Source organism: Vulpes vulpes, chromosome 3 (assembly GCF_048418805.1).
Source record: "Vulpes vulpes isolate BD-2025 chromosome 3, VulVul3, whole genome shotgun sequence".
NCBI classification, from domain to species: domain Eukaryota; kingdom Metazoa; phylum Chordata; class Mammalia; order Carnivora; family Canidae; genus Vulpes; species Vulpes vulpes.
This window is the reverse complement of record NC_132782.1, coordinates 115442442-115466893: the sequence shown is the minus strand read 5'-3', so window position 1 is coordinate 115466893 and position 24452 is coordinate 115442442. Positions and strand designations below refer to the sequence as shown.

At 53.1% G+C, this 24452-nt stretch overlaps 1 protein-coding gene across 9 annotated transcripts in view; it reads right to left on the bottom strand.

Moving 5' to 3' along the window:
* LOC112909068 (interleukin-9 receptor-like) overlaps positions 1-19620 on the bottom strand; it is a 30213-nt gene extending 10593 nt beyond the window's left edge. The window contains exons 1-11 of one of the 9 annotated variants that reach the window (XM_072754326.1): positions 19489-19620; positions 15866-15979; positions 15450-15561; positions 15160-15338; positions 14467-14612; positions 14060-14267; positions 13429-13543; positions 12035-12119; positions 10050-10515; positions 1565-1734; positions 1072-1316 (exon numbers count right to left, since the gene is read on the bottom strand). In XM_072754326.1, the coding sequence (XP_072610427.1) occupies positions 1212-1316; positions 1565-1734; positions 10050-10515; positions 12035-12119; positions 13429-13543; positions 14060-14267; positions 14467-14612; positions 15160-15338; positions 15450-15561; positions 15866-15979; positions 19489-19516 (1728 nt within the window). In that variant the 5' untranslated portion in view covers positions 19517-19620 and the 3' untranslated portion in view covers positions 1072-1211. Of the gene's footprint in view, positions 1-1071; positions 1317-1564; positions 1735-7524; positions 7674-7789; positions 10516-12034; positions 12120-13428; positions 13544-14059; positions 14268-14466; positions 14613-15159; positions 15339-15449; positions 15562-15865; positions 15980-19488 lie in introns of those variants that run through there. The other 8 variants (XM_072754327.1, XM_072754328.1, XM_072754329.1 and 5 more) reach the window with 8 other exon arrangements.
* Positions 19621-24452: the final 4832 nt, after the last annotated feature.

Here is a 24452-nt window from a genome sequence, read left to right as displayed (position 1 = left end):
GACTCCGCACCCACGTCAGCACCCCGCCAGGAGCAGAGGACATCCAGCTCTGTGACGGAGGCCAAGTGCCACCTGCACCCAGCTCAGCCGCAGCGGGAGGCTGCCTGTCACCCAGAGGCCCGCGCGAGGTCGCCCCAGAGGCCCCTGTGTCTGTGGCGCAGAAGAGGCAGGGGACTCGGATTTCCAATTCTCCACAGCCCTCCAGCAAAACCTGGTGACAAGTGTGACAGTGAATGAGGGGAACCCGCAGTAAGTGCACTGGGGTGTCTAGGCAGGGAGACTGGAGGGGAGGCTGGAGGGGGGCCTGGGGGGGGCTGGAGGGGAGGCTGGAGGGGAGCCCGCCCCGTGTCCAGGACAGGCCCCAGCAGGAGGACCCCGAAGGAGAGACGCCGCGACAGGCCCCAGCAGGGGAAGCCGGGGTCCCCCACGAAACCCTGACCCCCCGCAGCCCGGCCCTGAGGAACCTGCTGCTCCCAGGACGCTCCTCCAACACAGCCGCCCAGCTGCCTCCCTCCCCAGGGAATAATGAACAGGTGACAGGCCTGCTCCCCGACCCGGCACCCCCGGAGACACCCAGGGCGACACACGGCCATGGGGACTCTCCGTGCTTGGCGACCGGAAGACCTGATGCTGTGAAAATACCGCTCCCCGAGGCCGTCTACACAGCGCAGTCCTTCCGCCCTCCCAGCGGCGTGGTCACGGGCACGGAGCCAACAGCCCCGAAGCGGTGTAGACGCGGGATGACCCTGCAGGCTGAGGCGGCGGGAGCTCCCGGGCTGCGGACGGCCTGAGGGGCCGCAGGACCCGAATCCGTGTGGCGCCTAACACCGCCGAGCGCAGCCGCCCAGGGGATCCCGAGCCCAGAAAGGGGGGACGCCCCAGCCCCGGGCACGGCCCCGCGCGGGACCCCAGGTCACCGCAAACACCGCCCGGAAACCCCAGCGTCGGTGCAGCGCGCCATCCTCCGCGGGTCCTGTGAGCACGGCCCCCTGCAGCCCCGCTCGGCGGCGTCTCCTCACCTGCTCCTCCCGCTGCGGGTCCTGAGGGGGCTCCTGTCAGCGTGGACGCGCACCCACCTCCTCCGCGGCGGGTCCTGAGGAGGCTCCTGTCAGCGCGGACGCGCACCCACCTCCTTCGCAGCGGGTCCTGAGGAGGCTCCTGTCAGCGTAGACGCGCACCCACCTCCGCGGCGGGTCCTGAGGGGGCTCCTGTCAGTGTAGACGCGCACCCACCTCCTCCGCGGCGGGTCCTGAGGGGGCTCCTGTCAGCGTGGACGCGGCCCCACCTCCGCGGCGGAGGCGGAGAAGGCCGGGCTCCTGCCACAGCAGGCAGAGACTAGGCCTCTGGAGCTTGCCCGCTGCCCTGCGCTGGTCTGGTCGGGAGCTGGGCCAGGGCACTGGGGGGGGGGGGGGGGGGGGGGGCGCTGCAGGACTCGAGGGCACTCAGTTCAGGGGAAGCGCCCGCCCCTCCCAGGGCCCAGCTGAATTCAATAAATGCTAGAACTTTCTCAGTGAAATGGAGTACAATATCCCAGCTTCTCCAGAAATACCTAAGGAACAATTACCTGAAAAGCATATAGAAGGCGGGCCGCTGGGTGGCTCAGTCGGTTAAGCGTCTGCCTTCGGCTCCGGCCTTGACCCCGGGGCCCCCCACACGGGGCTACTTGCTCAGCGGGGAGTCTGCTTCTCCCTCTGCCTCTGTCTGCTGCTCTGCCTGCTGGTGCTCTGTCTTTCTCTGTGTCAGATGAATAAATAAAGTCTTCTTTAAAAAAGGAAAGGATATAGAATAAAATGTAGACAAAAACTTTATAACTTACAGTGAAATTATTACACATAAATTTAAAATACACAAGTATGGGGCACCTGGGTGGCTCAGTCGGTTAACCGTCTGCCTGCCTCTGGGATCATGATCCCTGGGTCCTGAGACCCAGCCTGGCGTGGGGCTCCCTGCTCAGTGCGGAGTCTGTTTCTCCCTCTCTCTCTCTCTCTCTCTCTCTCTCTCATAAATAAAATCATGAGCGACACAGAGAGAGGCAGAGACACAGGCAAATTTTACAAAAGTAAAAAAGAATTGTTAATGTGAACTTCATAAAATTAACACTCCTACTATGTGAGTGACCTTGCTCAGAGAACTAAAAGACAACCCACAGATTGCAAGGAAATATTTGCAAAACACATACCTGATAAAGGATTTGTATTCAAACTATACAAAAAACTCTCAGAACTCAACAATAAGAAAACAAATAACCTGACAATAGGTATATCTGAACACACATCTGCACAAAGAAGTTATACAGATGCCTAAAATGACATATTCGTTGCTAATAATATCTTCTTTTCCATTCTCTCTCTGCCTTAAAGAGGCTTCCCTTTTCTACAACTCCATGGAGATGCCATCTATTTGCTAGATACGATGCTGCCAGACTCATGAATCATTGAATAAAGCCACCTGGATCTTTCAATTTACTCAGGTGGATTTTGTTTCCTTTTAAAGATTTTATGTATTTATTCATGAGACAGAGAGAGAGGCAGAGACACAGGCAGAGGGAGAGGAAGGCTCCATGCAGGGATCCCGATGTGGGACTGGAGCCCGGGTCTCCAGGATCAGGCCCTGGGCCGAAGGTGGCGCTAAATCACTGAGCCACCCGGGCTGCCCTGGATTTAGTTTCTTAACAACAGGTTTATCACCCTTAGAGTCACAGATAAGAAGAAAAGGTTACAACATCCATGAGATGGTGGATGCAGTTGGAGACATCAATATAAGCTCATCCTTAGTTTAATGTGGATACAATCGACAGAGAAACTGTCAACCTCAAAGATAGAATTGCCAGTTATTTTACCAGCAAAATGAGTTGCTTTGGGAATAGCTGAAGAACTGCAATTCAGGACAACAAACAAAAGACAAAGGAAAGGTCAGTTTGTGTTGGGTTTAAATAGGAAATTAGGGAGTATTGTTGCGCACCGTTAAAAAATGGCAGCACTTAGGGGGATCCCTGGGTGGCGCAGCAGTTTAGCGCCTGCCTTTGGCTCAGGGCGCGATCCTGGAGACCGTGGATCGAGTCCCACGTCGGGCTCCCGGTGCATGGAGCCTGCTTCTCCCTCTGCCTGTGTCTCTGCCTCTCTCTCTCTCTCTCTCTCTCTCTCTCTCTCTCTCTCTGTGTGTGTGTGTGACTATCGTAAATTTAAAAAAGAAAAATGGCAGCACTTAGACCAATTCTTTCTGCTGGTTGTGGTTCAACCCGTGGCACGTGTGTGAGAGCTCCCCCTTCAGGCTTCCTGGCTCCAATTTAAGCAAGGTTTCCTTTATTCAATTTTTACAAAATCTTTAAAGTTGGGATGCCTGAGTGGCTTAGTGGTTGAGTGTCTGCCTTTGGCTCAGGGCATGACCCTGGAGTCCTGGGATCAAGTCCCACATCCGGTTCCCTGCACGGAGGGTGCTTCTCCCTCTGCCTATGTCTCTGCCTCTCTCAGTGTATCTCTCGTGAATAAATCAGTAAAATCTTTTTTAAAAATTTAAAATATTTTTAAAATCTAATAAGAGAACACTGGAAGCCTAGAGAAAATGGGTAACTTCCAAGTAAAAACACACAGTAACAAAATGGGCCCTGACATGATGAAAACAGAAACAGACCAATGAACAGGAAAAGGTCACAGTAAGGCTTGGAAATCTCCCATTGGAAAAGTCCCCAGGAACAAGTAAATTCATAGTAAATACCCAAGTGTTCTGGTTATAGTATCAAAGCTTGATATATGTATATAGTTCATCTAATGTAGGAGCCCAGTGATTCCAAAGTAAACACTATTTTATGTACCATGACAAAGGTGCTGCCAATTTGACTGTGACTTTCTCAATAAAAGAAAAAAAACTGATCAATGAATTTACTTCCATTAAAACCAGAAAAGTTAATTTTTTAAAAATTCAGTTTTGGAATAAATAATACATTTAACCTTAAATAAGGTTGCAGTTTGTAACACATCTACTTTTTTTTTGTTTTAAGTTTTTATTTATTTATTTATGAGAGACACAGAGAGGCAGAGAGACAACAGGCAGAGGGTGAAGCAGTCTCCCCACAAGGAGCCCCATGTGGGACTAGATGCGGAACTCAAACCCAGACCCCAAGATCACGCCCTGAGTCGAAGGCAGATGCTCAACCACTGAGCCACCCAGGTGTCCCAACACAGCAACTTTTCAATGTGCATCCAACTGTCATATTGACAATTGTCAAACTGTCAACATCGGAAGAGAGAGGATCTCATGTGAGGCCCAGGGTAGCCAGGCAGCCACCCCACTCATACCCACTCAGGCCCCACTCACACTTGCAGCCAGATGCTCTCAGAGGTTCTCCTCTCCAAGAAGCAGAATCTGAAAAGTACTATGGTGTTCCATGGCTATGAAAGGCCAAAGCCCTGATGAAGGGACACGTCTGTAAGATATGTCCTGCTGAAATGCTACAGGAGAAAGTACAAATAAACCCGTGAGAAAGTCAGAAACAGAGGTTTCTGTGCTCGCCTACTGATGACACATCACTGGGGAAGCCGCCCTGAGGACCGTCTCCCTATTTTGTCCTCACAACACCAAACTGTCTGGACATCCCCACCACCAGCTCACAGTTTAGCTGTGGCCAGTTCACCCACTTAGGAAAAGCCTGGGGAATCTCTGAAACTTAGAGTTCTGTGTATTCAGTGTCATAACTTGGAAATTCCAACTGAAAACAAACTACAAGGTCAATGTACAAGTCAATTGACATGAGGACTATGGTGTGAGTGTTTGTGTTCCCTCCAAATTCAGTGTTAGAATCCAAATGAAAGGTGTGATGGTGTTAGAACAGGTTATTAGGTCATAAGGGTGTGGTCTCCTCGTAAAAGAGACCCCAGCACCTTCCCTCCAAATGAGGATACAACAAGTCTGCTGCTGGGGGATCCCTGGGTGGCTCAGCGGTTTGGCGCCTGCCTTTGGCTCAGGGGCGTGGCCCTGGGGTCCCAGAATTGAGTTCCTGTATCGGGCTCCCTGCATGGGGTCTGCTTCTCCCTCTGCCTGTGTCTCTGCCTCTCTCTTTCTGTGTGTCTCTCATGAATAAATAAATAAAATCTTAAAAAAAAAAAAAAACAAGTCTGCTGCCAGAGATACCCTAATCTCAGACATGCACCCTCAAGTACTGTAAGAAATAAATGTCTATTGTTTATAAGCCACCTGGTCTGTGATATTTTGATAGCAGCCTAAATTAACTGAGATGATCAGCAATGATATACAGAACAAATGGACGTGAAATGAAAAAAAAATTACAGCACAAAAATTAAGGTTCTTAGGTATAAATCTAACAATGTACATAAAAATATTCATAAAACATTAAAACACAGATGAGAGAAATCAAATAACATATAAATAAATGCGCCTTTTGCCTCGTGCATCCAAGAGAGAGCAGGATGGCTCACCAGCAGCTGCACTGGAGCCATCCGAGGAACTTGGGTCAGGGTTCCTTTCTTCCACCTCTGCTCAAACCCATGCAGTCTGACCCGGAAATACTGCCTCAACAGGTGCTGCCAGAGTTTCTGTCGGTCCGGTCCGTGAGGGATACCAGCTTCAGTAAATTGGATTAAATGAGTCTTTGAATGGATCATCCCATTCAAGATCCCCATCCTTCTGCCTCAATGCAGATATCCAAGATAACCCCCTCTTTTTTAAAAGATTTTATTCATTTATTCATGAGAGACACAGAGACAGAGAGGCAGAGACACTGGCAGAGGGAGAAGCAGGCTCCCTGCAGGGTGCCCGAGGCAGGACTCGATCTTTGGACTCCAGGATCACACCCTGAACCGAAGGCAGACACTCAACTGCTGAGCTACGCTGGTGTCCCCAGGATACCCCCTTAATGTCGACTCACTGTACATAAAATAAAAATACTTCAATTATGAAAAAAAAAACCATAGATAACTGCAAATAAATTCCTTGTCCAGGAGCAAAGCACTTGATATTGCTTTTTTTTTTTTTCTAAGATTTTATTTATTTATCGGAGAGAGAAAGAGAGCATGAGAGGGGGGAGGGTCAGAGGGAGAAACAGACTCTCCACTGAGCTGGGAGCCCAAGGCAGGATTCAATGCAGGGCTGGATCCTGGAACTTGATCCTGGGACACCAGGATCATGACCTGAGCTGAAGGCAGACACTTAACCAACTGAGCCACCCAGGTGCCCTGTACTCAATATCGTTAGGATGGCAATTCTTTCTTTTTTTTTAAGATTTTATTTATTTATTCATGAGAGACACACATATAGATGGAAAGAGAGAGAAAGAGGCAGAGACACAGGCAGAGGGAGAAGCAGACTCCATGCAGAGAGCCTGACGTGGGACTCGATCCCAGGACCCCGGGGTCACGCCCTGAGCTGAAGGCAGACGCTCAATCGCTGAACCACCCAGGTGTCCTGCAGGACCAATCCTTACAGAGATTTTTTTTGAGGGTGTGATAACATGTATAACATAAAATTTTTCTCTCCTTAATTTTCATTTTTAATTATGGTAAAATATACATAACAAAATTTACCATTTTCAACATATTTTTAAATTATTTATTTATTTATTCAACAGAGACACAGAGAGAGAGGCAGAGACAGAGGCAGAGGGAGGAGCAGGCTCCCTGCAGGGAGCCCCATATGGGGCTCAATCCCAGGAACCTGGGGTCACACCCTGAGCCAAAGGCAGACAGCCGCTCAACAACTGAGCCACCCAGGCATCCCATTTTCAACATTTTTAAGTGAATATTCACATTGATATGTACCCCTCACCAGTATTGTTTCTCAACTCCATCCACAGAGCATGAGAATTTCAATTTCTTCACATCCTTGCTAAAACTAACTTCCATTTTTTAGATGACAGCCATCCCCTGAGTGTGAAGTGGCATCTCACTGTGGTTTTCATTTTCATTTCCCTGATGTCTAAGGATGTTGTTTTTTTTTTTAACACACTTTATTTATTTATTTATTTATTTATTTTTATTTATGATAATCACACAGAGAGAGAGAGAGAGAGAGGCAGAGACACAGGCAGAAGGAGAAGCAGGCTCCATGCACCGGGAGCCCGACGTGGGATTCGATCCCGGGTCTCCAGGATCACGCCCTGGGCCAAAGGCAGGCGCCAAACCACTGCGCCACCCAGGGATCCCTGTCTAAGGATGTTAAGCATCTTTTCATGTGTTTGTTGGGTTTGGATTAGGCCATGGCTTATTGTATATGGCACCAAATAACATGCAGAATTTAAGAAAATGTTTGAAAATGGAATATCTGATATGACTTTGGTATAAGAATATATAAAGAGCTCCTACAGCTCAACACCACAAGGACAAGCAACCCAATTTAAAAATAGGCAAAGGAGTTGAACAGGATTTTCTCCAAAGAAGACACACAAGAAGCACATGAAAAGATGTTCAACATCACCAACCATCAGGAAAATGTAAATCAAAATCACACTGAGGTACCACTTTATACCCAGAACAGTGATTTAAGGGATGCCTGGCTGGCATGTGACTCTCTCTCTTTTTTTTTTAAGGATTTAGTTATTTATTTTAGAGAGAGTTAGAATGACGGAGAGGAGCAGAGGGAGAGGGAGAGAGAATCCCAAACAGATGCCATACCGAGTGCTGAGTCCTACACGGGGCTCAATCGCGTGACCCCGAGATCATGACCTGAACAAAAACCAAGAGTCGGACACTTAAAATCGAATGTGCCACCCAAGCACCCCAAGCATGGGACTCTCAATCTCAGGGTCGTGAGTCAAGTCCCACATTGGATGCAGAGATTATTTAAATTAAGAAGCTTTAAAAATATATATATTTTTTAAGGACACTAACAACAGTTGGTGAGGATGTGGAGAAATTGTAACCCGAGTACACCATTGATGTAAAATGCTGAAGTCACTGTGGAGAACAGTTTGGCAGTTCCTCAAAAATTCTAAACATAGATATGATCATACCATGTGATCTAGCAATTCCGTTCCTAGGAATACACACAGAAACAGAGAAAACAGGTACCAAAAAAAACTTTTCCATGAATATTCACAGCAGTGCTGCTTGCAACAGGGAAAACCTGGTAACAGCGCAAGGGTCACAGTAAGGGTGAGGCCACTGATGCCACGAAGTGGGCGAACCTCGAAAACACTACACTGAGGAATAAGGCCGTGGGGCAAGTCACGCACCCTGTAACTCCATTTCTACAAAATGCCCAGAAGAGGCGATTCATGGAGACGGGGAGCAGGCAAGGGGCTCCGGAGGGCCCGGGGGGAGCGACTGCTTCCAAGGCAGGGGATTTCCTGTGGGAGTGACGACGTCAGACATCAGCATGTACTGAATGTCACCGAACTGCACACGTTGAAAGAGGGTTGGACTACGTGGATTTCACCACACTGGAAACCAAGAAAGCGGGGCGCCCAACTGGCTGTCGGTGGAGCATGCAAGTCTTGATCTTAGGGATGTGGGTTCAGCCCCAACATTGGGTGTAGAGATGGCTTAAAAATTCAAACAAAAAAAAATCGTAAAAACAAACAAACCAAGAGAAACCGTTGCACATCCTCCCGCGTCAGGGAGAGTCCCCTGCCCTCGCTGCCCTCAGTCTGGCCTTCCGGGCCTTCCACGGTCCAGCCAGCCCCGTGTGGGGCCCTCGAGCTCCAGCGGCGCCACGCACCCAACCCCCTGGAATCAGCAGCCGCATCGAGGACTGGGGCTCCGGTCGCTGGCCCTCGGACTCCTTCAGAACCCGGTGCTCAGCGACTTCCTCCTCCCAAGGTCTCCCAACCTGGCTCTGCTGCGAACTGGACCTCGGGGCCACAGTGTCCAAGGGTCATCTCATCTCCAAAGGGGGAAGCCAGAGTTTTCTGGGCACAGAGGTGTGCAGGCGACTCGCTCAGGGGAATTCAGAGCAATGTGGCCTAAGGGGCAGGTCACGCAGCCTCCAAGGGGCTGCATGGTCAAGCTCCAGCCCAAAGCTGGGTCTCTGCGTGTCACTGAGAGAAAATGTGATCCACAGAAACAGTGTCTCTGGCCGCGCAGAGGAGGCGTCCCAGCTGTGGGGGTCACTCGTCACATGCAGGTTCCCTGGGAAGCCACAGGGGGCCACACAGATGCTGCTCTGATACCAGCCCAGCGCTCCCCAGGGGTCGGCTCCAGGAAGTGGATTCAAGCTATTTTTTTTTTTATCCTTGGTTAGAACTAAAGATGCCTGCACCTCACTTCCGTCCACACCCTTCCCGCTCTCTACAAGCTAAAAATACATTCTGGGTCCTGCTTTCCCGCTGCTGACCACAATCTGGCTCCTCTGAGGCTCCCCACAAACCCCAGGGGCACCAGTGGCATGCAGAGGGGAGGGGGAAGCCTGTCTGAGGCAGGGGGGCCTGTGCCTTTGGGAGCCTGGGGCTGCAAGTGCTTTCTCCTGCGTGGACCACAGGGGTCACCAGAGTCCCAGGGACTGGCACCTCCTCCTCCACTTGACCCTACCCGTAAAACCTCAGCACCTCCAACCCCAGAGAGCCCGAGAATAGACTGACCCCATCCCCTCACACTCCTCTGGCCCCTCTCCCAGCCAGCAGCGGTTTGAAAGACCCACTGGACCCCTTCTAATCTCAGGAGGAGAGGGACCTCAGGAAGGCACAGAAAGAAGTCATAGCGCCTCCTCTGTGTCTGCTGGGTGCAGGTGGACCCTTTAAAGAGGTGAGGGCAGAAGAACAGGCTGTGGGCCCACACCCTTCTTTTCTGAGGGGTCCGAGTGAAGCCAGATAGCAGGGAGGGAAGTGGTGCCCGGGGAGGGGGTGCTGAGTGGCAGGATGCTGAGGGGAGGAGAGGAGAGGGGAGGGGAGAGAGGAGGGGGTCACCCGCTGGCCTCTGTCCGGACAGGATGTCTGTGCAGGGGCTCCATTCTCATAGAGACTTTGGTCCATTTTCCGCAAAATGGACATCATGCAGCTGGCCAAGTCCGGGCTCTAGATCAACCCCGGTGACTGCAGAGCGTGGGAGCGAGGCCAACACCCTGAGGTCCTCATGCAACCCGTTCAGCAGAGTCTTGCCTCTCACCGTGACCGACTCCCACACAGGTACTTCCTCGCCAGGCATCCAGGCTCTGCTGGTCACCAGAAAGGCCGTGGGCCAAAACCAGGCTGGGCCCAGAGCTCCGTGTGCTTCCTGGGAAGGTACAGGGGTGGCAGCCCCCAGAGCAGCCCAGGGCACAGTAGTCACCACTGCTGCCCTCTGACTGTGGGGGAGCTGGCCTGGGGGCGCTTGCAGGGACCCAGTCCTCCTGCGGCAGGTAGGCAGGCAGCTGCCCTCCCTGTAGCACATGCCCTGCTCTCAGCACAGCCTCTGGGAGGCCTGCGCCAGGGCCCTCCTCCTCGTCCTCTGGGACCACTGACTGCCAGGGATCCACTGGGTCATAGGTCAGCCACGCAATGGCTTCCTGGTCGCTGGACTCCGAGGCTCCTTGTGGAGGACGGACAGGGTCCGGGTTCGGCAGCAGGCCAGTTCTGTGGGCCCTGATCCAGGTCTAGAACAGAGAGCATGGGGTGTGGGTAGGGGAAGGGCTCAGGCCACATGTTCAGGACTCTCCCTGGAAGCAGCCTTCCCTCCTTCTCCAAGAAGCTCTCCTGAAATCCTCGCCCAGAATCCAAACAATGCCTGTGCTCAGAACATTCTATCTTACCTCCACGTGCCAGCGTATCCGTAGCCCAGGACCCTCAGTAATCCCCCACCTCACCGCACGGTGCTCACAGCAGCCCGAAAGAGGGTACAGGTAGTGACAGGTGCCAAGGACAGAGAAAGTCCCTGGCTGCTGCTCCAGGCACTTCCATGGGCTACAGAGACTGCGCCCCTCTCCTGGACTCCCCACCCACACACTCACACATTCACACAGAGACGCTGTCGGGAACGGCACCTTTGGGCTGAGGGCAGCAGACCTGGACCCCTCCGTGGGGCCACAAGAGGCCCCTCACCTCCCAAAGGGAAGTATGTCCTAGGTGAGACCAGGAGCCACCACCAAATGGACCACACATACCTTGCCCTCTGTTACCGCCCTTCTCCCTGGAGAGCCCACCCATGGCTCCAGACCACCCCCACACCCACCCCACCCCTGAGGGGTCTAAATAACTTGGCAGGTGACATGGGTCTCCAGAGGAGGGCTGGGTGCGTGCAGCCCACATGACCTCAGGGGTCTGGACAGAGACGGCCACTACCCGAGAGAAGGAGGTGGCCTCCACCAAAGACAAGATGCTCCGCTTTAAGCCTCGAGTTATACTCTTGGACAACAATCCGAAACTGAAAACTGTACTCCCTTTCTAAATTTTGTTTTCTGGGCTCCCTTTCTAGAGACACAATGATGAGGCAGAGGGAAGCCCAGCAATGGCAGGGGGATCGGGGAAGAGCAGGCCCAAGAACCCCAGGAAGCATCACATGCCATCCTCCACCCACAGTGGGGAACTTGAAACCACCTGCTGGAGCCCAGAGGGCAAGAGCTCCCAGGCCACAGGGAACTGAAGGGGTCTGATGCGAAGACCCCGCTGGTGGCGCTCACCGGGGCACTACAAAGGGGGGGATGTGGAGTGCGCTCAGTGGCCAAGGTGCCAGCACGCTACCCAGGGGAACAAGGAAGGGCCAGGCGCTCCCCAGCGACCACCAGAGCAGTAGCCCGCAGACCACCGAGGGCCCCAAGGACGGCACAAGCACCAGGCCCTCCCCGCAGACACCTTCAGAGAAGAAGCAGGCACAAGACACGTGGCAGCTGCAAGACACCACCATAGTCTGCACCACAGAATGACCACCTACCTCCCAGGGGCTGCTCCCCGCAAAAGAAAAAAAAAACCCGCAATAGAGAATACAGCTAATTGTTTTGATGCATTTGAGACACAGAGTGTAAATTTAAACCCACTACTACGTATACAAAAAAAGCTCAAAGCACTGACAAGGCCCCCACACTAGCCCCCACTCTCACCGAAGCCCACATCCTGGGCAGGCCAGGCCCGTGGGTGACCCCAGCCCCGCCCCCACCCCTGCTGCGGGCCCACATGCACCTGGAAGTCCCCGCAGTGCACGCTGTAGAGGGCCTGGAAGAAGGGCGCCGGAGAGGGTACTTCCCGGTAGAAGCTTCTCTTCATCCTGAAGCCGGGAGAGGACAGCTGGAGGCCTACGCACACCCAAGGGGTTGGGGGAGGGGGTCCTCAGAGGCCCCAGCTCAGGAGGCCTGAGGTCCCGTGGGAGCTCCACTCCCTTGCAGCAGAGGCAGCCCTGCGTCATCTGCGCTGCTGCCTCTCTCGCCTCTAGCCGAGCGCAGACCTGCTCTTGGGGCAAGACCCAGCACGTGCCTGTGCGGCCTCCCAGGCCCATGACCCTGTAGGGCTCCTTACACCAAGACACGTGTCCTTACAGGGTGAGCTGCGAGGTGGGTTTAAGGCCACAGGGAGAGCCCTGGCGTCCTCCTCCCAGAGGGAGCCACATGTGTGCCCCCAGCAGCCAGGAGGCAGCCCGCTGCCCCACCTGACTCCTCCCTGAGCAACAGGCCCACTGGCCCCCCACAAAGATGTGGCTCAGGACACAGCAAGTCCCCACCTCAGGGGCCCACGGTCACAGCTCATCCGCCCCCTCGGCTTCTCTTCCTAAGGCCTGCCAGTTCCCTCCACATGGTTCCCTCTCTGCTTCTCCTGCCAGCTCCAAGCAAATCGCCACCCTCTGGACACCACCAAGGCCTCCAAGTGGGTCCTTTCCCCCCGCCCCACTCAAATCTATTCTCAAAATACAAACCAGGCCTTGTCGTGTAGTTTCACGTGGTTCAAGAGCTTTCCTGTGCTCCCAGGTCAAGTCTGGCCTTCACGGCCCACCCAGCATCTCCTCCCCGACCCCCTCCCCCGCAACACCCCACTCTCTTGTTCCCACTTCCTCACATCCTTCCTGCTGCCAGTCCACACCCGGTCCATCTCCTACGGGCCCCCTCCCATGACCTGACAAGGGTGATGGTTGTCAACAGGGCCGTGCCTGTTTTGTTCTCTGGGGCATTCACCAGGGCTCCGAGCACAGCAGATTCCCAAGACTGCATTTTCGTAGAATGCATTTAAACATGAGCAAACCACAGAGCACCTCCAAAGGCCGGAGATGAGGCTCTTGGGTGGCTTGGGCCCGATAAATTTGGATCCTTCTGAGCCTCTTTGGAGCCATAGGGCCCCCAACACACCCGGCAACTGAGGAGCTCTCCATGGGTCCAGGGCAGAGGCTTCAAAACCCCCGCCCCATCCAAGACCAGACGGTGGGGAGGGATGACCAGTCTGGCCCGAGATGCCCCACCTACCACACACCTACACATGCACACACTGACTCACATCCACACACATGGACACGCACACAGAAACTCACACAGAGACATGCTAGCACAATAGCACGTGTGCACACAGACACACACACCCTGGCTACCAACCTGGGTGAAAGCTTGAACACGACGAAGTAGGTCAGGCTGGTCAGCAGCAGAAAGACGGGCACAGCAACAAGGGTGCTGCTGTCGGGCTGTCCCCGAAGCAAGAACAGGTGAGAACCTACAGGAAGGAAGGGCCCAGGGCTGTGCGCCTCTCTGGCACCAGGACGTTTCCCTAATTCCACATGACAAAGCACCCCTAGGAGTGCCCTGGGCCACACTGGAAATTTGCTCATAGGCCACAGGGATTGTGTCGCACCTGCTAATGAATCGCCCGCCCCTGGCCCTCACCTCCTCCGTCTACAAGGTCATCGGGGTCAGACCCCTTCCCACCAGTTCACAGGGGTCAGCCCTGCCCTCCCTTGGGACAGGAGACAACGTCCAGGCTCCAGAGACAGAAGCACAGGCCCGTGAGTGCCACCCGGGGCCACACTCACACCAATGACAGACAACAACCACAGGTTCCGAGAGGCCCAACGTTTGGCAGGTGATTGTTTCCTCCTTAAAACTCTCCTGTCTCCAGGGGAGGGTGGTCAGCTGGGGCATGACTGCCTCAGGGAGGGAGTTCCAGGAGGGCGAGAGGGTGGGACGGTGCGATGCACGAGTGAGGGGAGGCCCTCTGGGAGGGAGACCCCACCTTGGGCAGGGCTCTGAGGAGATGGGAAGCACACAGACTGGCTCCATTCGCTCCACTGGCCCTCATAGTGCTGCTCCTGCCCCATCTCCTCCTTCAGTGTGGCCATCTGGACACGCAGCCTGGCCTCATAGCTGGAGCCAGGGTCCAGTTCGACAGCTTCAAGGGTGAGGCGGGTCACCCCGACAATGTGATCCCTGTGCCGGGCCTGCTGTGGGGCAGAGGACAGTTAGCAGGTGCTGAGGGTGAGACAGGATCCACTGACCCTCAAGAACCCACACGCACACATATACGTGACCGTGCACACGCACATGGGCACAGGTACACATGCACAGCACACAGGCCTACAAGCACTAAATGCAGGTGCACTGAGCTGCTGCTTCCAGGAGAGAGCGTCAGCCCAGCATTACCTCCCAGGACTCCTCCTGTTTCTTGAAGGCCAGCTCGTAGCTGAGGATGGCAGCCAGAGGCTCCAAGGCAAGACTGACGCCCCAGGTCAGGACACAGGACCCAGAGCTGACATTGCTCTGTAAGTCCGAGGGAGGGTCCAACTTCACTGAAACACAGTGAGGCTACATGAGGGCATGTCTGTCGTGATGCCCAGGACTGGGGGGTCTGAAAGATGCTGGGGAGGGTGGGGACATGGTCGAAGCCCTCCCCTCCCAGATCACCGGCCTCACTGGGAGGCAGGTCCCCCAGGGAGGGCCCAGGTGCAACACGAGGACAGTGCGTTCCTCCAGCCCCTGCAGCCAGACAAGGTGATTTCAAATCTTGCCCGCATCTTCCTTCACAAGCTGCTGCCGGAAGTGCCGGCCGGTGTCTTACTGGAGTCCCTCCTGCTATGACTGAAGTGCATTTCAGGTGACTCAAGTTGTACCCCAACCTGAAGCACTACATCTTCATCCTCCTCCAAAGCCCTGCCTCTCCGGTAAGCAGTGGGCTCTTGCCCTCCCAGGGGCCCAGCCTGCTCCCAGCCCTGGGCCTCTCTTAGCAGGGATGGAGAACATTCGCTGGGCCATGGAGGTTAAGGGCAATGGGATCTTGTCTCCCAATCCCCTTGAAGCCAGGATATTCCCTGTCCAGGCACCCAGCCCAGGCCTCACCGTGTCTCCGGGGCAGGTACTGTGGGTCCACCAGGCTGACCTGCTCCTTCCCAGACACGTAACGGTGGAAAGTGATGGTGAAGTTGTCGGAAGGCACAAGCACCTCCTCGGGCGGCAGCACCACAGTGCACTCCCTGGCCCGGAAGACGCATCTATGCTTGCTGCCCAGCACGTGGTTGCTGGAAAGGGAGGTGGTCGGTACCAAGGGCCCACCGCACCCACCCAGGCCTGCTGCTACCGAGGGGATCCCACCATCATGGCCCTCACGGAGCCTGGCCCTCCAGACTCACCTGGTAAAGAGGAGCCAGGGACTGGGGCCTTGACCCAGCTCTGGGGCAGACCAGTGGCAGTCGATCCTTAGGACGTTGTTGTTGAGGCAGGTGAAAGATCCAGCCTCAAGCCCTGGGAACAGTGATGGCTTGGAGCCCCCCGTGGCTGCCTCTGGGCAGGGTTAGGGCCTGGCAGCTGACACTCTGACAAGGCAGTCCCCCGAGAATGATGCCAAAAGAAGGCATCACGGGCACGGCTGGGAGGTGATGGGCTCTGAGCCCCGGCACATGGGCGGAATGAAGTCCAGGCAGGTCCCTGAGGACACACCCAGCACCCTTCCCGCCAAACCCTTCCCTGTGGGGTGAGAGAGATGGCAGCCCTGCCCACCAAACTCTCCACCAACCCACCTCACACAGAGACAGGTGCCAGCCCTCACCTCCTCCTTCCCCGTGGACGGAGGCTCCGGGCCCAACCCAGGTGCCGACGCAGGTGCAGATCAGAAGCCAGGTGCTCCACTCTGGCAGCAGGGCCTCACTCTCCAGGGACCAGCCTGCAAAGGACTGGGCTGAGAGCACTCCCCACGGGATGCTCCCCATGAGACCCCGAGGGCTGTCCCCCGTGGGGCATGCTCCTGGCCACGAGCTCTGAGCGGGTCACCGCCTGCACCGTCACCACAGGCCATACAGAGATGGAGCACCACCGCCCCAGCTGTGCTCCGGAGACACTGGCACTGCGAGACACCACTGGGCACAGCACAGACTCATGGCTACCCTGCCCTCCAGCCCACGGCTCCTCCTGAAGGGTTCCGGACTCTGAGCCGCTGCGTGGCTGAGTGTGCCTAGAAGCTTCCTCTCCGGCTCAGGCACCCCCTGCCGGCACGGCTCCCATCCCTATCGCACAGGGCAGCTGGGGCAGGGCAACCTCGGGCCCGGCGCAGCATGAGTGGAACACTTGAGTCCCCCCAGCAGCCCCGTGGGGTAGACTCACTGTCCCTACTTACCGACAGGTGAGTCTCAGGGCAGGGAAAGCCTTGCCCCAGGTCACGCAGCCAACATCTGCCCATGCCCTCCCCTGCTGGACCCACAAATAAAGACCCACTTGCGGAGGCTGTGGGCTGCCCCTCCGCCAGCTGGGCCGGCCGCGCCCCTGTTCTGAGCTACCCGTCCTGCAAAGGAAGCGCCTCAGGAGAGCAGGGCCCTCGTGCGGGGGCCCACCTGGGCAACAGAATCCCTGGGGGGATGGGAGCTTAGCTGGGGACAGGGGCTCTGCTAGGAAGCGCCTGGGTGCGGGGAGGCTGCTGACGTCCTGTCACCCCATTTGTAGCTCCAGATGGTGCACTGATAGTTCCTAAGCAGGAAGCAGGGCCAGCCTGGTTATGCAAGCCCGATGGCTGATAAGGAGGCAAAGAGCAGCAGATGCGCTCACAGACCACAGCACGTAAGCCCTCCAGGAGCCTGCACGCGCTCAGGCAGCAGACGCCATGCCAACGGCCCAGGAGACGTCCCGGTGCCCACAGGACAGACCCCTGTTAAGATCCGTGCTCAGGAAGACTGCACCGCCATCCCCGGGCACCAGCAGCCACAGCACAGGAGGCTGTAGCAAGCTTACCCCAACAGCATCTGTCCCCTCCTGCGCAGTGACAGGGTGGAGATGGGGGAGCAGCCTACAACAGCCCACGGTCAGGATGGTGATGACAGGATCAGATTGAGCACCGAGATCTGCGGGGTCTGAGGCACAGCAGCCACTGCCCAGTTGAGGGATCCCTGGGTGGAGGCACCCCTCCGTCTGTGCAGAAGTGGGCCAGCCCTGCCACAGGCCAACCCAGGAGCAGATGGTTCGGGAGCATGGTGTGGGGCCGCTCCAAGCTCCGCAGACCCCAGGGCAGGGACAGCTGAGAGCTGCCAGTGCCAGGACCCACTCTGGGTGAGCAGCAGAGACCTACATGGGGGGATGGTCCCTGCTCATCCCCTGAGAACTCTTTCCACAGAGAATGCTTCTGTCTACACAGCGAGCTGGCCGGGGCGGGGCCACCACCCTCTGAGAGGAGCAGAAGCCAAGACCAGGGACAGCAGCAGCTCTTCCCCAATGCCTGGCACCTGGTACCTCTCTGCTTGGCACATGTTCAGCCAGGGTCCACACAGCCTGGGAGCTGCCCAACGTGCCCAGCGCACGCACCACTGCTCTGTCTCCCCTCGGGGCTACCCACGCCTCTGACTACAGACACTGGGCCAGGCGTCATAGAAACCCCCACCCGCACGCTCCCCGGTCCTGGAACAGGCAGTGGGAGGACACCGGGAGATCTGGTCACAGCTCAGACAACACTAGACCATCTCGCAGCACAGCTGATGCCACCACCCGGCACTGCCCTTGTCCCACCAGGTCTGAGGACACTGCCTCCAGCCCATGAGCACTCTGTTCCCTTCACAGGACCCATCTCCTCCATGACCTCAGGGCCAAGGTACAGCCCGTGAGGTCTGACTGCTGGGGCCTCACAGCTTTCCTACCCTGCTCTCCTGGCCCACCATGAAGCCAGGCCCCCTGCCTCAGAATCCACACACACTGTCAGACCCAGGGGCAGGTCTCCAGACAGACACAGCCCCTCACTCACCCCGGCCCCCAGGGGAATCCCACCAGGGCCCGGTGCCTTGAGACACGCCCTCCCAAGTTGGCTCCACCCGGTCCACTTACTGTCCCCTCTCACACAGACTCTTCATTTTTAACGGAGTGCTATCCCTGTCATTCTGCGTACCCACTCAGAAAGCTGGCAGACATAAGGAACGGAGGTTGCTATTTCAGTGGACATTTATCTAGCACTTTCTTCCCTCTTCTGGGGAAAGAAGAAGCAATTGAAACCCTCACGTATCTGGGTCTTGGGAGGTGCATGTCTGGGAGCCGTGGCAACACCAGGCCGGAGCTGTGGAGACAGACGAGCTGGGCCCAGGCCGGCCTCAGGTGGACATGGACAGGGGGAGGGACCCAGGGCAGAAAGAAGAAGGGAGATGAGGATGGAAGTCTGAGGGGCACAGGCGGACGGGGGCCAGGGGAGCTCACTCTGGGTCCCCTGCTGGCCTAAACCACCTCACACTATCCCCCCTGCCTGACTTCCTTTAGCATCGTGTGCCTATTCCTTCACGAAGCTCTCTCTGGCCAGACAAGACACCCCCAGGCGAGGCCAGTCAGCTCATGGCAGGAGCAGGGAAGCAGGTAGTGATGGGGGAAAGGTCTAGAGTAAGGGTGTTGACACAGTTATGGGGGACCTGGGGGCAAAGGGAGGAAAATGATGCACCTGCTCTTCCCACAGTTAACACTGACCTTCTCTGCCCCGAAATGTCCTCATAGCTCCTTTGTAAGCACGTCAGCAAAGCTCGTAGCTATGCTGCCTCTTTACACCAGGCTCTTTCAGGGGGAGACCTGTCTGATTCATGTTGTGCCCCAACAGGGTAAGAAATGCTGACCTTGCCTCTCGATGGTGTTAATGCTTCAGACCCCTGGGAAGAGCACTCTGGGACATGACTTAAGCACGAACCCTCAACCTCCCCTTCATCTGCTTGGCCAAGTTGACCTTCCTTCTGGGATCCCACCCTCACCCGCTGCCCGCCCACAGCTCCAAGGGGAGATCCCCAGACTCTGGCTCCTCTTCTGCCTGAAGGCCCCCCCCTCCCAGGACATAGGGTTTTAAGGTGTTTTGCCAACCCCAAGACCGGGACCTCATCTCCACTCATGGTCCTTACAGCTCAGACCATCTGGCCCCAGAACAACCCCTAGCTCAGCTATTGAGGAAGAAAAGTCTCTTCCACACCTAAAAACTCTACCTAACAAACTCAGTACTCTTCCCTCTGCCCAGCAATACTCAGGACTGGAAGTGACAGCCTGTCATTCTTTAGCAAATATTGCCAAAATGCTGTCTCTGGGAGGCACCCAAGATCAGGACACTGGAGGAGGTAAGACTAGGGTGATGCTCCCCACTGCTTCCAAGGTTCATCCACAGGCTCTTCCCAGGGCCCGGGCTGCCTGCCCCTCTCTGCCATCGGCTCATGCTGACTTGACTGCCAGACTCACCTTCCCAGATGCGTCTGCTGGGTCCCATGGCAAGTCTGAAGGGAACCCAACCCTCCAGACCTGGAGGTGACCGTTCCTGTGTTTGCAGCGAAGCCTCTCAGCCTGATTCAGGATATAAGTGCAGTGAGCAGTGACGTGAGCCTCCCACGGCGGGCTTACACAGGCCGCCCACATCTGAAACCACGATGCAGAGCAGAACAGCTGTCCCAAGTGGGGCTGACAGATGACTGCCACCAGTAATCATAAACCTGGGAATTAGGAGGTGGGATGACCCTTCATTCCCCATAACACCCAAGGTTGCCAAACATGGACATTGATGACCTGTCCATTGATTGGCAGATTGTCTGTTATATTCATTCCGACAAATGGAATGTCCTCTCCCCTGGAGAGAGTGCTAAGCACCAAAGTGATGCACTCTTAAAGAAAACAAATGATACAGGAAAAATATAAATTGAGTCCTCTTCTGTGAGAAGTTGGGCCAAATCCTTCCAAAGATGTGCAAACAAATGCACATTTTTGATGGACTCACACTGTGCTGAGCGTTGCAGACTCCTTGTTCCTCTGGCTATTTTCAACATCCTTTAGGTCAGCACATTAAAACCTGTTTTTTGCCTTTAATGGTAGTACGTGCCACAGTTCAATAAACCTACGGATGAACATTTGTATTGCTGCCTCTATACGCTATTTTTATTTTTTTGAGATATGACATATAACATTATGTTAATTTCCGGTGCATATATGCAACTTAGTGAACAGTTCTGGTCATGGATCTTTAATCAGCAGAATGAGTATCTCTGCACAAAGAATTTTAGGGATGGAACTGTGGGATCCAAAGTTCAGCATTTTAAAATACAGGTACTACCAAGTGGCACTCCAAGAACATGCCACCGTCTACACCAGAAGTCACCAACAGTGTACCTTATCAGTCTTTTTAATCTTTGCCTATCTGATAAGCAAAGATATTTCAGTGTTGCTTTCATTTACACTTCACTGGTTATTAGTGAAGATATGCATCTTTTCATTTACTTATTGGCTGTGTGTTCTTTAGGGTACCAAATAAGGTCACATTTCAGGGTGCATGTGTGTGTTCTGTGCATCAAAACATCTGGGGTAAAGTTTGGATACCCCAGAGCTACAGCTCTGGAGTCTGAGAACAACCAGGACCCACAGAGGGATGAAATCAAAAGTTCAAGCCCATGAAACAACTTAGGAATGGCCAGAAACATAAATCACACATCTATTTTTTGAGAGGGGGAGGGGCAGAGGGAGAGCAAGAACCTTAAGCAGGCTCCATGTCCAGTGAAGAGCACCCGAGGCTGAAACTAAAATTTACTACCTTAAGTCCCCCAGACCACACAACCCACACCACGACCACAAAGGCTGGAAAGGGAGGAAATCCCAAAGGGGTGGAGCGCACCAAATTCTACATCTAAACTCTACTTCCTAAAATAAACAAACAAATAAACACAAACAAACTTTACCAAAGTCTCTGGATGACTTCTTTTTTTTTTTTTTAATTTTTTTTTTTTATTTGTTTATGATAGTCAGAGAGAGAGAGAGGCAGAGACACAGGCAGAGGGAGAAGCAGGCTCCATGCACCGGGAGCCCGACGTGGGATTCGATCCCGGGTCTCCAGGATCGCGCCCCGGGCCAAAGGCAGGCGCCAAACCGCTGCGCCACCCAGGGATCCCTCTGGATGACTTCTGAACTACATGTATATAGGCCAACTCCAAGCAACCCAGCTAAAGTTAAACCACCTGAACAGAAGTTTGGGCTGCTGCCTATATCAGAGACAGAGTTTACAGCCTGCTTTAAATACAAATAAAAATTCAACACTCTCCAGAGAAACCTAACAGGATCTAGTATCTACAATCTGTATCATTCACAATTGCCAAGATAAATCGAAGAATATTAGACATGTGAATAAACAGAACTAGGTGACCCACACTTAAGAGGAAAGGTAATCGATAGACAAGACTCCCAGGACTAAGAGGTTGGAAACAGCACAGGTTTTTAAGTAACTACTCTAACTATGTTCAAAGATGTAAAGGAAAATATGTCCCCAAGGATGAAATGGGAAATATGGGAGAAGAGATAGACACTATAAAAAAGAACTAAAAGGAAAATATATGAGAAAAACACAGCATCTTAAAAAAAAGGATACATCGTAATAATGCAGAAAACAAGAAAAACGCCTAAGAGGACATCTGTGGAAGTTAACCCAGTGCCCTTCCTGGGTGATGGGAGGGAGCCAGGGAGAGTCCTGGAAAATCACTATGACTAGTCAGTTCTAAATATGAAGCAGCCGTATACACACATATGTATGTGGGGTTTTTTTTCCCCTTAACCTATTACCAGTGCATACCCATCATGACAAAACAAGAAAAGTGGACCCTGAATGTAACATTTTTTACGGCACAGCGTAGATTACTGCATCATCAAATTGGATGGCAAAGGACTGTGGACTATGGAATGACACTGCAGCAGACCGTTATCCAAACACGCACAAAGCCACTGGCACTATTCTCAACACACCACAGAATTTCTTCAAAAAACTTAAATATGAAAATGAAGCAATCAAATTAAATTTCCAGGTGGCTCATTGGTTAAACAAGCCAGGAAAGCCACTTATGATGGTGACTTGTGCTTAATTAGAGCAGCTGAAGAAGTGTGTCCAGAGAAAATAAATATGACTATGCCTTTTAGAGAACGGTTCTAAAAGCTAAGGACACTGGGAGCAACATCAATAGTTAAAAATGAGGCGAATGATTTGAAGTGATTTTCCTTGAATCTGGATGAATCCACCAATGTTACTGATACTGTTCAACTGTTTCTCTGAAAAGTCAGTGCCTCAGCACTGAGCTGGGAAGTGACTGAAGAATTAGCCTGTATGCATGGTGTGCGTAGAACAAGCAACAACCGTAGGCAAGAATATTTTCAAAGCTGAGAAAACACTATTTCAGTAGATCATGGATTGGAATCTGCTGATACAGGTTACAGGAAATTGTTTGTGGAAATTATTTGCATCTGTCATCAGTGTTGGCTCCATTCAATCTATTGGTAATGGCAACAGTTAACTTCATTTGCTCTCTTGCACTTAAGCAGCGTTAACAGATGCATATTTGCAATCTAGTTTGATAAGAAATGCTAACTTTGAACCCCAGTTAAGCAAAATGATATCCATTCTTTTTTTTTTTAAGATTTGTTTATTTGAGAGAGATAGCTAGGTGGGGGGATGGGGAGCAGGGAGCCCAACATGGGGCTTGATCCCAGGACTCTGGGATCACACACTGAGCTGAAGGCAGACACCCAACTGAGCCACCCAGGCACCCCGATATCCATTATTTTCAACAGACCCCGCATTACAAAATGTTGTACTCAATTACTGTGATTACATTCTGAATTTTGTCTATCAAAAAGTTGTGAAAGTTTGTTCTCCTAGATTTTGAGTCTTGACCCACTAAGTCTAAAGTATTTACCATCTGGGATGCCTGGGTTGCTCAGTGGTTGAGTATCTGCCTTCAGAGATCCCAGAGTCCCGGGATCGAGTCCCACATCGGGGTCCCTGCATGGAGCCTGCTTCTCCCTCTGCCTGTGTCTCTGCCTCTCTCTCTCTCTCATGAATAAATAAATAATTTAAAAAATAAATAAATAAAATATTTACCATTTGGCCCTTTTAAGAAAGTTTGTAGACCCCTGAAATTGTTATCACCACTTTATACGTGAGGAAATGAAGGCAGAGGTTTGGCAATTTGACTGAGGTCTCCCAGCTGAGAAGCAGACGTGTAGGCTAACTTCAGAGTGCATGATCTTCACCACTGACCAACAGCAAACACAGAAAATCTGAGGAGGGGATCCCTGGGTGGCTCAGCGGTTTAGCGCCTGCCATTGGCTCAGAGCATCATCCTGGAGTCCTGGGATCGAGTCCCACGTCGGGCTCCCTGCAGGGAGCCTGCTTCTCCCTCTGCCTGTGTCTCTGCCTCTCTCTCCCTCTCTCTGTATATCTCATGAATAAATAAATAAAATCTTAAAAAAAAAAAGAGAGAAAATCTGAGGAAATAAAACTGACAGTGCACACACACACACACACACCAACCAACTGATGGCATAAACAGAACATACTAAAGGAAACACCCACATTATAAAATTGCATCATCACCACAACAAACTGTTTTGGAAAATAACCAAACCAAGAAATGATGGGCTCAGAACCTGATCTACATGTTACAGCAAAAGCCATCCTGTTGGGGCACCTAGGTGGCTGTCTGTTCAGCACCTGACTTTTGATCTCAGCTCAGTTCTTAATCTCAGGGTCATGAGTTCAAGCCCTGCATTGGGCTCCAATGTGGAGCCTATTTAAAAACAAACAAGCCATCACCATCGTGCCAAACTTAAAGATTATTCATGTCTGGAAAAGATACCGTCTCAAAAACGTAAAAATTTCTATCAGAGGTATATATTTGCATCCCATGATTTCACAAGTGAGACTTCATTATTAAGAGATTTAGAAAAGTAATTAGGTCTGAGGTCCTGAGCAAGAAACGTGGGATCCCTGGGTGGCGCAGCGGTTTGGCGCCTGCCTTTGGCTCAGGGCGCGATCCTGGAGACCCGGGATCGAATCCCACATCAGGCTCCCGGTGCATGGAGCCTGCTTCTCCCTCCGCCTGTGTCTCTGCCTCTCTCTCTCTCTCTGTGACTATCATAAATAAATAAAAAAAATTAAAAAAAAAAAAATTTTTTTAAAAAAAGAAACGAAACCATCCACAAACTAACATCCTACCCCCCTCCAGTCCAGGATGTCCTTTTCCTTTTACAAATAAAAAGATGAAGGGCAACCCAGGTGTTTCAGCGGTTTAGCACCGCCTTCGCCCCAGGGCCTGATCCTGGACACCAGGGATCGAGACCCACATCAGGCTCCCGGCATGGAGCCAGTTTCTCCCTCTGCCTGTGTCTCTGCCTCTCTC